Source organism: Callithrix jacchus, chromosome 2 (assembly GCF_049354715.1).
Source record: "Callithrix jacchus isolate 240 chromosome 2, calJac240_pri, whole genome shotgun sequence".
Lineage (NCBI taxonomy): Eukaryota > Metazoa > Chordata > Mammalia > Primates > Cebidae > Callithrix > Callithrix jacchus.
The window spans coordinates 17,454,863-17,468,538 of record NC_133503.1 but is presented as its reverse complement, the minus strand read 5'-3'; the positions used below and the strand labels follow the sequence as shown (position 1 = coordinate 17,468,538).

Below are 13,676 nucleotides of genomic sequence, written 5' to 3'. Positions count from 1 at the left end.
TCCTGCCTCAGCCTTTCAAGTAGCTGCAGTTACAAGTGCACACCACCACAGCCCAGCTAATTTTTGTATTTTTAGTAGGGACAGGCTTTTGCCATGTTGGCCAGGTTGGTTTAGAACTCCTGACCTCAGGTGATCCCCCGCCTCAGCCCCCCAAAGTGCTGGAATTACAGGCGTGAGCCACCACACCCAACCTCAATCATCCCATTTTCTTACAATGAACAGAGAACATTTTTATAAAAAGATTTCTCTTTTTATAAATCTTTTTATTTCCTTTCTATATATTTTTTAAAAAGACTATTAGGCAAGAGTGAAACATCTTGATTTTTTTTTAAATTTAAGTTCTTTCTACTCCATTGGAAACAATAACATTCAGCAGAGGGATTATTCTTCTTAATACAAATGTTTACCAAATACTGTGTTAATACAAAATAGCAATTTCACAAACACAGAAAAGGTCCAACACCAGCAGGATTTTTTAAAAGTCATGCTGCAAATGCCACGCTCAGACGTTGTAGATATCACAGGTCTATAAAAGTGAATATGAAAGACAATCATATAGTTTCTGCGTCCCCCCACCCCAGAGAAAGGCCTTAAGAAGCAGCAAGGCCTGCACCTGCAGAAGTGGAAGAGCTCCTAGCGGAAACTGGCAGTGTAAACAGGACTGGTGGGCAGTGCATTCTATGAATGCCAGAGCCTGAAATTTGAAAATGCTTGGGGAGGCAGAGTAGCCTTTCCAAAATTGGGTGCCCTCCTTTCTCCAGTGTATTTAATCTCTTTCTTTCTTTTTTTTTTTTTTTTTTTTTTTGAGAGGGAGTCTCGCTCTGTCACCCAGGCTGGAGTGCAGTGGCTCAATCCCAACTCACTGCAACCTCCGCCTCCCCGGTTCAAGTGATTCTCCTGCCTCAGCCTCCTGAGTAGCTGGGATTACAGGTGCCTGCCACTGCACCTGGCTAATTTTCATATTTTTACTAGAGATGGTGTTTCACCATGTTGGCCAGGCTGGTCTCGAACTCCTGGCCTCAAGTGATCTGCCCACCTCAGCCTCCCAAAGTGCTGGGATTACAGGCATGAGCCACCGCACCTGGCCTATTTAATCTCTTTCTCCTGCCTTCTCAACCCTCCTGACCTAATGCTGGTATAGGCTCAGGGCCACGCAGCCCACTGAGTCTCTAGGACCACTCAGCCCCAAGGTCCCCCATGAATGTAGCCAACACCGAAACAAGAGCCCATAAAATGTGACCCTGTATTCCTCCCAGTGGGGTCAGGCTTCTAGGTAACCAGATTCTTGGAAGCTCCTAATTTCTTTCTCCTTACCTGTCCCCATATGGCCTGGGGGCCCTCTGGCTCACAAGGTATGACACCATGTTGAGCCCTGCTGATCGCAGCAAATAGACACTAAGCACCTATTATCAGCAACTGTGGCTTTCTGGGAATGTACCACCAAGAACAGCTTCCAGAACTGAGGATTCAGACCCGCTCATGGGGCATCAGAGCAATTTGGTGGGTTGCAACCAGCAACTTGAAACAATGACATACGATGGGATAGGATAGGATAAGACTGGATGGTGCTAGGGTTTGTGTCCCTCCAGATTCTAGGTTGAAAGCCGAACTCCAAAGTGATGGTATTAAGAAACGAAGCGTTTGGGCCAGGCATATTCATAGCACTTTGGGAGGGGGCCAAGGCAGGTGAATCATTTGAGGTCAGGAGTTCAAGACCAGCCTTGAAGTGGCCAACATGGTGAAACCCCATCTCTACTGAAAATACAAAAATTAGCCGGGTGCCATGGCGCACATCTGCAATCTCAGCTACTCAGGAGGCTGAAACAGGAGAATCACTTAAACCCAGGAGACGGAGGTTGAGCCAAGATTGTGCCATTGCACTCCAGCCTGGGCGATGAAGTGAGACTTGGAGGGGAGGGGAGGGAAGGGGAGGAGAGGGGAGGAAAGAAGGAAAGGAAAGGAAAGGAGACGGGCAGGAAGAGAGAAAGAGAGAGAAAGAAAGAAGAAAGAAAGGAGGGAGGGAGGGAGGGAGGGAGGCCCTTGGAAGGTGATTAGGTCAGGGAGGCTGCACCTTCATGAATGGGACTAGCACCCTTACGTAGGAGGCCTGAGAGAGCTGCTTTGCCCATTGTGTTGGCCATGGGAGGACACAATGAGAAAACACCACCTTTGAACCAGGAAGCAGCCCTCACCAGACACTGAACTTGCCAGTTCCTTGTTCTGGGACTTCTCAACCCCCAAAACCATAGGAAATAAACTCCTGTTGTTTATAATCCACCCAGTCTATGGCATTTTGGTTGTAGCACCCAAAATAGATGAGGCTAGGACAGGATAAGACAGCAAATATCAGAGCACATCACCAAAACCGAAGTCAGCCCTGTTTCTTTTTTTTTTTTGAGATAGTCTCACTCTGTCACCAGGCTAGAGTGCAGTGGCACGATCTCGGCTCACCACAGTCTCCGCCTCCCAGGTTCAAGCGACTCTCCTACCAGCGACTTGAGTAGCTGGGATTACAGTGTGTGCCACCATGCCCAGCTAATTTTTTTTTGTATTTTTACTAGAGATGGGGTTTCACCATGTTGGTCAGTCTGGTCTCGAACTCCTGACCTTGTGATCTGCCTGACTTGGCCTCCCAAAGTGTTGGGATTACAGGCGTGAGCCACTGTGCCCAGTCTGGAAAATTTATTTCTTAGTATGGTTCTTCATCAAAAAGGCTTGAAGAACACTGCCCTATGGTAGTAAACAGAAGACGCTGACCTTTGCCACCTGAACCCCAGGTGATGAAATGGGCGAGTCACATGATATACAGATAAACCCAACACCTACCCTGTAAGGGCTGCTGGCCCAGCCAAGATGTAGCACCTTCTTTTTTTTTTTTTTTTTTTTGAGACAGAGTCTTGCTCTTGTTTTCCAGGCTGGAGTGCAGTGGTACAATCTCGGCTCACTGCAACCTCTACCTCCCAGGTTCAAGCGATTCTCCTGCCTCAGCCTCCTGAGTAGCTAGGATTGTAGGCATGTGCCACCATACCAAGCTATTTTTGTATTTTTAGTAGAGACGGGGTTTCGCCATGTTGGTGAGGCTGGTCTCAAACTCCTGACCTCAGGTGATCCACCCACCTTGGGCTCCCAAAGTGCTGGGATTGCAGGTGTGAGCCACCGCACCCGCCGCACCCTCCTTTTTAAACACAGCAACAAGGGCAAAAACCCATTTGAATGTCCATCAGGAAGCCAGATTTGCAAAGCGAAAGTTGTCAGGACAAGCTGCAGGCGTGTGAGCAGAGGGACCTCCGCTCACAGACCTGTGATAACCCGTCATGGCTGCGCCGAGTCCCAAATCCTCATCCCAAAATGCCCAAGGGATAAAAACACTCACTTCTCTATGTACACACTCATAAGTCTTTAAATAAAATATTGCCGGCTAGGCATGGTGGCTCACACCTGTAATCCCAGCACTTTGGGAGGCCAAGGTAGGCAGATCACGAGGTCAGAAGTTCAAGACCAGCTGGCCAAGATGGTGAAACCCCATCTCTACTAAAAATACAAAAATTAGTCGGGCGTGGTGGTGTGCGCCTGTAATCCCAACTACTCGAGAGGCTGAGGCAGAGAATTGCTTGAACCCAGGAGGTGGAGGTTGCAGTGAGCTGAGATTTGGCCATGGCACTCCAGCCTGAGCAACAGAGCGAGACTCCATCTCAAAATATATATAGAGATGTAGATATAGATATATAGATATAGCCTTGTTAAGGTATTTAAATGCCCTTTATCATGTGGGTGCTGGTGGAGAAAGCTCTGCACAGAGATGGATGCTATAGGAGACAGACCCACGGTCCACGGCCTCCTTTCTGCCCAGTCAAGCCCCCAAAACAAAAGGCTTTCCCAGAGCTCAGGTTGCAAAGGCTGCTAGGCTGCACAGGAGGCTTTGGGCACAAAGTGTCCTTGCCCACCAGAGAGACTTCCAGCCTTTTCCAGTTCCCTGCGGTGGCTTGATGGGAGGCACAGGCAGAGAACATCAGCGTTTGTATCCTCAGACTTCTCACAGCTCAGGAAGAACTGACAAAATCAGGGATCCAGCAATCAGGACACAGGTTGCTAGGAGGACTTAGGGAAATGGCTTTTACCTGCTTGCCTATCTGGGAGCAAACAAGCCTGGTGTTGTGGAAAGAAGAAGCATGCGACTCCCAAGGACCATGAGCTGAATTCCAGGCCTCACCTGCACCAGCTAGATGACCCTGGACAAGTCACTTCCCTGGCTGAGCAACCACAGTGTCCTCATGTAGCAGGAAAACAGTAATTTCGGCTGAGTGGCTCATGCCTGTCATCCCAGCACTTTGGGAGGCCAAGGTGAGTGGATAACTTGAGGTCAGGAGTTTGAGACCAGCCTGGCCAACATGATGAAACCCTGTCTCTACTAAAAATACAAATATTAGCCAGGCATGGTGGTGGATGCCTGTAGTCCCAACTACTCAGGAGGATGAGGCAGGAGAATCACTTGAATCCAGGAGGTGGAAGTTGCAGTGAGCCAAGATCGTGCCATCACACTCTAGCCTGGGCGAAAGAGTGAGACTATCTCAATAAATAAACAAATAAAAGGGCAATTTCATCTTGCCAGGTTTTGGAAGAGCAAAATACAAGAACAGAGATGTGAATGTGTGCATGTTCATGAGTGCATATATTATCTGTTATACTAGTCAGGAGGACGGTGTGCAGAGACGTGAGCATGTGGTACAGCATGTGGTGTGCCTGCAAATTAGCTCTCCAAAAACACGAGGCTCTGATGTGTAGCATTCGCAAATCGCCATGGTGTAAATACTCGCACCCTGGTTAATTTCATCCTACCAGTCCTTTAATGACTTTAAAGCCCGAATATGTAACAATCGGTCTCCAGGGCATCCTAAGGATGTAAGAACACTGATACCTTCAATGACTCCTCATTTCCCACCCTAGCAGTGAAGCAACGTGAGACAGGATGGGATATCCTCCTCACATAAACCCCTCGTGGCTCTCCCTCCAGCAGAGTCCCCTCCACAACCCATATTCCCTATTTTGCCGCCCACCAGGTCAGCAGTAGGACAAGGGCAGGAGTCCTCTTGCCTCCTCCCCTCCACACCTTGCTCTTGGTGCCAGAGTTAACTGTTCTAGATCTTCCAGATAAACCAGCTCTCTGGCAGTAGCTCCCTGAATGTCCAGACTCCACAGGAATGCAGACAAGTGCTAAGTGTGGAGAATGGTCAGTCCAGTGACAGCAGGCGGAATGGCAACCCTGGCTGGGGGTACAGTCAGCAGAAGTCAAGTTATACCTAATTTCTTAATGTGCCCTAGGAAAAATACCTTAAATATGGAGGGTTGGGCAGGGTGCGGTGGCTCACACCTGTAACCCCAGCACTTTGAGAGGCCAAGGTGGGTGGATGACAAGGTCAGGAGATCGAGACCATCCTGGCTAGCATGGTGAAACCCCATCTATACTAAAAATACAAAAAATTAGCTGGACATGGTGGTTCATGCCTGTAATTTCAGCTACTCAGGAGGCTAAGGCAGGAGAATAGCTTGAACCTGGGAGGCGGAGGTCGCAGAGGGCTGAGATCATGCCACTGCACTCCAGGCTAGGGGATAGAGCAAGACTCCATCTCGGGAAAAAAAAATGGAGGGATCGGCTTCATATCAAAATATCCTCATTACAGACTATCTACACACATATACAAATACATCCTGAATTACAAAAATGGCAAAATAAATTGTGGCACATCCATTCAATGTAAACTTTTTTTTTTAATGTAAACTTTTAAAATAAGCTTTACAAAGAGCTTGAAATAACATGAAAAGATACTTTAAAAGTGGGATACAGGCTGGGCACGGTGGCTCACACCTGTAATCCCAGCACTTTGGGAGGCCGAGGTGGGCATATCACTTGAGGTCAGGAGTTTGGGAACAACCTGGCCAACATGGTGAAATCCCACCTCTACTAAAAATACAAAAATTAATCAGGCATGGTGGTGGGCACCTGTAGTCCCAGGTATTGGGAGGCTGAGGCAGGAGAACCTCTTGAACCTGGGAGGCAGAGGTTGCAATGAGCTGAGATCATGCCACTGCACTCCAGCCTGGGTGACAGAGAATCTGCTTCAATAAATAAATAAACAAATAAAATTTTAAAAACCAAATAAGGGCTGGGCACGGTGGCTCACGCCTGTAATCCCAGCACTTTGGGAGGCTGAGGTGGGCGGATCACGAGGTCAGGAGTTCGAGACCAGCCTGGCCAACGTGGTGACACCCTGTCTCTACTAAAAATATAAAAATTAGCTGGGTGTGGTGGCGCATGCCTATAGTCCCATCTACTTGGGAGGATGAGGCAGGAGAATCACTTAAACCCAGGAGGTGGAGGCTGCAGTGAGCCGAAATCATGCCACTGCACTCCAACCTGGTGACAGAGCGAGACTCTGTCTCAAAAAATAAATAAATAAAGACCAAACAGAAAAACTCAAACCCTGTGTGTAAAGCACTTGTGGATGGTAATCTCCATTTCATAAATCAGAAAACTGAGGCAGAGAGAGGATAAGGGACTGGCCCAAGGGTCTTGCACACTGGTCTATGGAGAGCTGGATTTGGATCAGGTCCACCTGGCACCAAACTCTGGACGCCTACGATGCAGTTCCTAAGCGTCTCAGTGACAGAACTGGCCCCACACAGGGACCCTTTGGGGCTGGATTTGTTGTCACCAACTTTGCACCTGACTTCCCTGGCCGGGCTTCGTGAGAGGTATGACTGGGAGGTGGCGGAGCAGCAGCAGCCTGCACCTGGCTTGCAGCATTTGCGACTGTCAATTATATACGTCCCTTTTCATCCTCAGCGATGCCTCTGCGGCTGCACAGAATTGGCCCTGGCATGAGTGTTTACACCATGGAAACTGGCAATGCTACACACCAGAGGTTTTAAAACACATTATTATTATTATTATTATTTTTTTTTACATAGAGTCTCACTCTGTCGCGTCGCCCAGGCTGGAGTGCAGTAGCGTGATCTTGGCTCACTGTAACCTCTGCCTCCCAGGTTCAAGTAATTCTGCTGCCTCAGCCACCTGAGTAGCTGGGATCACAGGCATGCGCCACCAACCCCAGCTAATCTTTTATATTTTTGATAGAGACAGGGTTTCGCCATGTTGACCAGGCTGGTCTCGAAGTCCCGACTTCAAGTAATCCTCCCACCTTGGTCTCCCAAAGTGCTGGGCTTACAGGTGTGAGCCACTGTGCCCTGCCAAAAAAAAAAAAGATTCTTTAATTTTTTTTGAAGGTCAATTTTCCTCCCTGGGCAAAATATTTGGAGGCAGTGGGTTTCCTTGCAAGCAGCCAGGTCTGGCCAAGGGCAGGAGGCTTGGGTGTTAGACAGTCCTGGCTTCATTGCTTTGCTCTGCTGGTTAGAAGCTGGGTGCCTTTGGGAAAATCGCCAAACCTCTCTGGGGTTTGGCTTCTTGCTTTTTAATATCGGCAAATTATCCTTACTCCATGGGGGAGTCTGTGTGAATCAGTGAAGAGAGCATCTATAAAACCACCAAGGAAGACCGGCACCCTGGAGGAGACCCAGACAGGTGAGCCTCTGCCTGCTCCAGCTTCCAGCTCTTTCTCTTCACACCTGCTGAACACCATGCCTGTGACGTCAGCATGCTCACTGGGAGTGGCTGCTGGGATTGTCACTGCTCTTTCTGAATCCTACAGATGCTGTCCCCAGAGCCTGCATTTCAGCATCTGGTTACACTGTACATGGTGGCAAATTTGGTAAGTGCCTATCTCTTGACCCTTTGAGCTCCACCTGCACCTTCTCATCCCCTGCAGTGCATGAAGCCAGTGGGCACACTTAGCAGCCCAAACTGCCCCCACCTCCCACTTCCTGAGCCCAGTAGCAGCAGCTCAGGCATCGGCTACAGAGGAAAGGGCTCTGTAGCTTTTGCAAACTGACATGGGACAGAGAATTTGGGGTGTGGTGGCTCATGCCTGTAATCTCAGCACTTTGTGTGGCTGAGATGGGTGGATCATCTGAGGTCAGGAGTTTGAGACCAGTCTGGCCAACATGGTGAAATCTCGTCTCTACTAAAAATACAAAAATTAGCTGGGCGTGGTGGCGCATGTCTGTAATTCCAGCTACTCAAGAGGCTGAGGCAAGAGAATCACTTGAATGCAGGAGGCAGAGATTGCAGTGAGTCGAGATTGCACCACTGCACTCCAGCCTGGGCAACAGAGCAAGATTCCATCAAAAAAAGGAAAGGTAAGGAAAGGAGAGGGGAGGGGAGGGGAGGGAAGGGAAGTTAGTTTGGGAAACAGAAAACCAGGGACTGTAAAAGTGTTCTGCAAGCCTTCAGTGCTGTCATCCCACCATGCACTGTGCACAGTCCCGTCCACTACCAAGGTGGCTTTAGGTCTCCAGTCTGGGCCCACTCGCAATTTCCATCTCTGCTTCCCACTCCCCACCCTCAAGCGCTATCCTAGGATTCTCCCCAGCGGAGCCTGATGCTGATGGAACAGAGAAGGCTCAGCACAGCTCAAACTGCACCTTCAGCTTCTAATCCAGTGGGAAAGGCAGCTCTGGTCTGTGACACTGACTCAAACCCTTCCCTGACCAGAAGGCTGTCAACCCTGGGGACAGCCCTAGCCAAGCTCTATCTGGGCCTTACAGGGAAGTCCTCCCAGCTGGGCACGCGGCCAGGGAATGGGAGGTGTGTTTCCCGGGGCCACTAATTCAGCTGCCCTCCCAAATGTGAGTCCGCTGAGCAGGACCCTGCCCCACTCCTGCCAGTCATCACTCATCCTGCCCTGGGAGTGCGCACTGAGCACGGGTGCAGATGCTGGCAAGCCCAGAATGTCACACAGGCCAGCCTGCTGCCTTCCTAAGACATGATCACAGCTCTGCTGGGTCACCAGGAACATCACGGCCCCGGGGACGGAAAGGAGAGAGTGCTACTGTCTGAATTTCCAGTGGGCACCCTCACTTTTTTTTTTTTTTTTTTTTTGAGACAAGAGTTTGGCTCTTGTAGCCCAGGCTGGAGTGCAGTGGCATGATCTTGGCTCTGCCTCCTGGGTTCAAGCAATTCTCCTGCCTCAGCCTCCAAAGTAGTTGGAATTACAGGTGCCCACCACCACACCGGGTTAATTTTCTATTTTTAGTAGAGAAAGGGTTTCACCATGTTGGTCAGGCTGGTCTCGAACTCCTGACCTCAGGTGATCAACCTGCCTCAGCCTCCCAAAGTGCTGGGATTAGAGGCATGAGCCACCACGTCTGGTCTCAGCTAATTTTTGCATGTTTAGTAGATATGGGGTTTCCTCATGTTGACCAGGCTGGTCTCGAACTCCTGACCTCGGGTGATCCACCCATCTCAGCCCTACAGGCGTGAGCCACCATGCTCGGCACCCCTCTCTATGTCACACACCCCATGCACAGCCTAGAATGCTGCCAGGACGGGGACTTGCCCACGGGAGAGAATGGCCTAGGAAAACTTCTTTACCTTTCCTGCACTACCTTCCAAAGCCTCCGGAGGACATCCAGGGTCTGGGCTTGGGTAAAATGGAATCCTGGGAAAATCTCTTCCAGAATGATGCTGGGAAAGAGAAAAGGCTCATGGGAAGCATGTCCTGAATTGGAGTGAGGGGGGAAAATGTGGCCAAAACCCTTCGGAATGCCCTTCATGTTCTCACCAGACTAGCTATAGTTGGAAATTCCACCATTAGTGATTCATTCCTTTGGCCAACACCCCTGAAAATGTGTCATCTTCAGGATCGGGGTTGTTTTCTATTGGAAAGCCAACAGAACTAATAGGGAGAGCAGGCTGGTGTTGTGCATTTTTTATCCTGCTGCATCTTCAAGCAGCCGGCAAAGTGCTGCCTTACTATGCCCATTTAGCAGTTGAGAACACGGAGGCTTAGAGAGGTTAGGAAACTGTCTAAATGCTGGAGTTATGCTGGATTCGATTCCAAGTACAGCAAGACTCAGTCCCTCCCTCCAGGAGCTCCCAGGTCTGGGACCGACTCAAGTACCTGTGTGATGAAGGACGGGGCTCCGAGCCGTGATGCAGGAGGGCAGGAGCCTGGCAGGAAGCAGAGGAGGTGCCCCCAAGTCAGAGGAAGGCCAGAAGTTCCCCAGTGCTGATGCCTGAGCTGGGTTTTGAAGGATGAGTAGGAGCAAGTTGGGTGGACAAGAGGAACAATAGAGTTCCCACCAGCAGGACCAGCACCTCCAAAGATCCAGGGGCGTGAAGGGGCAGGCTGTCCTGGGGAAAAATGCAAGCCCAGATGCCCAGCAGGAGGGGGCACAGGAAGCGCAGGTGCCAGGCAGAGTAGTCAGCAGTGGCTATGGAGTCACTAAAGAAGTCCTAAGTCATCCAGATAGGGAAATAAGTCAAAGTATCTTAGAAGAAGAAAGCAGAGAAGGGGAAGAAAGGGGGAAGAAGATGAAGGAGGAGAAGAAAAGAAGAAAGAGAAGGAGAAGAAGAAGTGAAGGAGGAAGAGGAAAGAAGGAAGGAAGGGGAGGGGGAAGGAATGAAGGGTGGAAGAGAGGGAGAGAGGGAGAGAGGGAGGGTGGAAGAGAGGGAGAGAGGGAGGGAGGGAGGAGTCCCAATTCACTGGTCCCAGGAAGGTGCTTTGGCCTCCATCAGCATCTTGATGACAGGATTTTTATCTTAGCCTGGCATGCTTTGGGAGGTCTCCTAAACAGCACCCCAGAACCCACAGAACCCCCTCTCCCAGCCCCAGGCCCAGGCAGAGGTCAAGTTTTCAGTGTTTTTGTCCCCATTGGGAGCAAGTCTCTCCCCAGTCAGCCCTCCCCTGAAAAACTTTCCCTGTTGACCTCCAGCCCTGACCCCAGCTGGCAGGAAATATTTGGTGAGCTCCACAGGGCAGGCTTACTGAAGACAGCTTCCAGGCATTAGGAGTGACTGTGTAGGCACACGTGTGCATACACATGCACCATATACACAGACACAAATGGGCAGGAAGACAAAAGCTATTCACACAGCATCTCCCAGCTCAGAAGCCATCTGGTCTATGGAATGTGTCGAGATGATTTAACACTGGCTTGGATACACAGGATTCCAGGTGTAGGAGCCCCAGAACCCCCTGGAATGTGCAAGAGATAGGCATAAGGCATCCTGTTTGTGCCCACCCCACTCTGAATGAGGACCTCCTGACTTGAGACAGATTTGTGGTTGTTGTTGTTTGCTTTTGAGACAGAGTCTCACTGCTCTGTTGCCCAGGCTGGAGTGCAGTGGCACAATCTTGGCTCACCGCAACCTCTGCCTCCTGGGTTCAAACGATTCTCCTGCCTCAGCCTCCTAACTAGCTGGGATTACAGGGGCACACCACCACGCCCAACTAATTTTTGTATTTTTAGTAGAGACGGGGTTTCACCATGTTGGCCAGGCTGGTCTCGAACTCCTGACCTCATGATCCGCCCACCTTGGCCTCCCAAAGTGCTGGGATTACAGACGTGAGCCACCTTGTCCATTGGAGACAAATTCTTTATCCAGAGAATCTGAGATTCCAATTCAGGTCTCGGAGCTGGGACTGCTACTCACCTCCCCAGTAAACATCCAGGCAGCATTGGACAGAGAGGCTGGCCCCGCCCTGACAGGGACTAAATAATAGACCCTCGGAAGTCTTGTTGTTGGGCTACTGGGCACTTTGGAGTTTGAGGGGATCTGGAACAGTCTCCCCAGATCCGTGTGACTTCCCTCTGGGGCACACTTGAGTCACCTCTAACAGCCACTGATTGGCACCAAGACAGAATCCAAATGTTTGCATCACCAACCTTAAGTATGGAGCAGGGAGCAAGTGCCCCATATTATTATATTTGCCCCATATTATAAAAGACTGGCTCTTGTAACGTCTCTGGATTTTGGGAGATGGGAAGAAATGGCCAAGTAACAGCATCCTCATCCCCAACTATACTGAGAACCAAATACGGTGGAACAGAATGTCACGGGCTGCATGGGTGTGTGCCTCAGTTTCCCTCTACTGCCCCCAAACTGCCTACTCCAGGAGCTTCCCAAAAGGGAGGGGGAGATGAGGAGGTAGGCATGCAAATCTCCATACGGAGATTTTCAGTTACTCTGGCCAAGATCCCATTTACAGCATACTAGATAGGAAGGGCAAAGAGGTTCCATAGTGAGTGCCAAATTGATTGGTACTGGCTGCCCAGAACACTGTACTGGGAAGAATTCTGACATCACCCACGTGCTGCACTTGATTGGTGATGTCTGCCATGGTCACAGCCATTCACCATCCCTCATCTACAAGCTGGGCTGTCCCCTTTCCCTGAACTGGAGACAATTCCCCAGCCTGGACTTTGGTAGCAGAGAGGGAGGCTCTGGCCACCAGGTATACACAACCCACAGGACTCCTTGCCAGATTCCTCAGGATCTTAAGAAACAGATTGGCTCACCATTCCCCAATTTTCCAGGACCACGCCTGCTTCCTTTCCTAAAGATGTTAATGTTGCTTGTATTAGGAAACACTCATCTAAAATAGAAACACATTACAGGGTTAATTTCTTCTCTGTAAGAATGGCTAAATGCTTCTTTTCTCGCTGGGGACTCGAGGGCCGATCTGGCTGGCACCAAAAGTCACCTGAGAACCATGAAGAACTCTACCCAGTGAAGGGAAGACAGGCCTTGGTGCTGTGCTCTGGGTTAACATTCGCAGAAACGCTTCCTGTGGTGCTCCGCTCCTGAAGCCCAAACGACCTCTGGAGTCTGGGTCACCTCATTTGGACACCTTGGTCTGCAGGGTGCTGGGCAGATAGAGGTACCTCCAGATGGCATAGTAGTGGGTACCAGCACCAAATGCCACAAAGAGATGCCAGATGGCGTGGGCAAAGGGGATCCTCCCGTCACTCTTGAAGAAGACCATGCCCAGGCAGTAGAAGACCCCTCCGGTCATCAGTTCCCAGATGCCCTCGGTGTTGGGCTGTCGGCAAGGACAAGGGTGGGGCACAGGTCAGAAGAGCAGCCAGTGTGTCTGGAAGCATCAGCTGGTCCCCATTCCCCAAAACCAAAAGACACACAGATGGCAAACCAGCCCAGACTCCTAGGTGGGAAGCCTTCACACTGATACACCAGCAATTCTCCGCAGACTAGTTCTCAGAGGACAGACATTTTCGTTTCTATTAAAATCTCACCATTTTTTTTTTTCTTGAGCCATGTTCTTGGTCTGTCGCCCCAGGTGGAGTACAGTGGCACAGGTGTAGCTCACTGCAGCCTCCAAAGCCTGAAGTGATCCTCCTGCCTTAGCCTCCCCAGTAGCTGGGACTACAGACGTCCCATGACGCCACCATGCCTGGCTAATTTTATTTTATTTTTGGAGACGGGGGCGGATGGCAGGCGGGCTCACTATGTTGCTCAGGCAGCTCTCAAACTCCTAGCTCAAGTGATTCTCCCACCTGGGCTTCTCAAAGTGCTGGCACTACAGGTGCTAGCCACCACACTCAGCCTCAAGTAACATTTTTTATAACTTTTCTTTTCTTTCTTTTCTTTCTTTCTTTCTTTCTTTCTTTCTTTCTTTCTTTCTTTCTTTCTTTCTTTCTTTCTCTCTCTCTCTCTCTCTCTTTCTTTCTTTCTTTTTTTTTTTTTTTTTGAAACAGAGTTGCTCTGTCACCCAGGTAGAGTGCAGTGGTGAGATCTTGGCTCACTAAAACCTCCACCTCCC

At 49.9% G+C, this 13,676-nt stretch overlaps 1 protein-coding gene across 12 annotated transcripts in view; it reads right to left on the bottom strand.

Annotated features, from left to right (window-relative positions):
- Nucleotides 1-242: 242 nt before the first annotated feature.
- The window catches only part of MMD2 (monocyte to macrophage differentiation associated 2), a 64,182-nt gene continuing 50,748 nt past the window's right edge, over nt 243-13,676 (bottom strand). For 4 of the 12 annotated variants that reach the window (XM_078358373.1, XM_035292067.3, XM_035292068.3 and 1 more), the window contains one exon: nt 243-12,938. In XM_078358373.1, coding sequence (XP_078214499.1) covers nt 12,735-12,938 — 204 coding nt within the window. In that variant the 3' untranslated portion in view covers nt 243-12,734. The remainder of the gene's footprint in view (nt 12,939-13,676) is intronic. The other 8 variants (XR_013530515.1, XR_013530516.1, XR_004740054.3 and 5 more) reach the window with 6 other exon arrangements.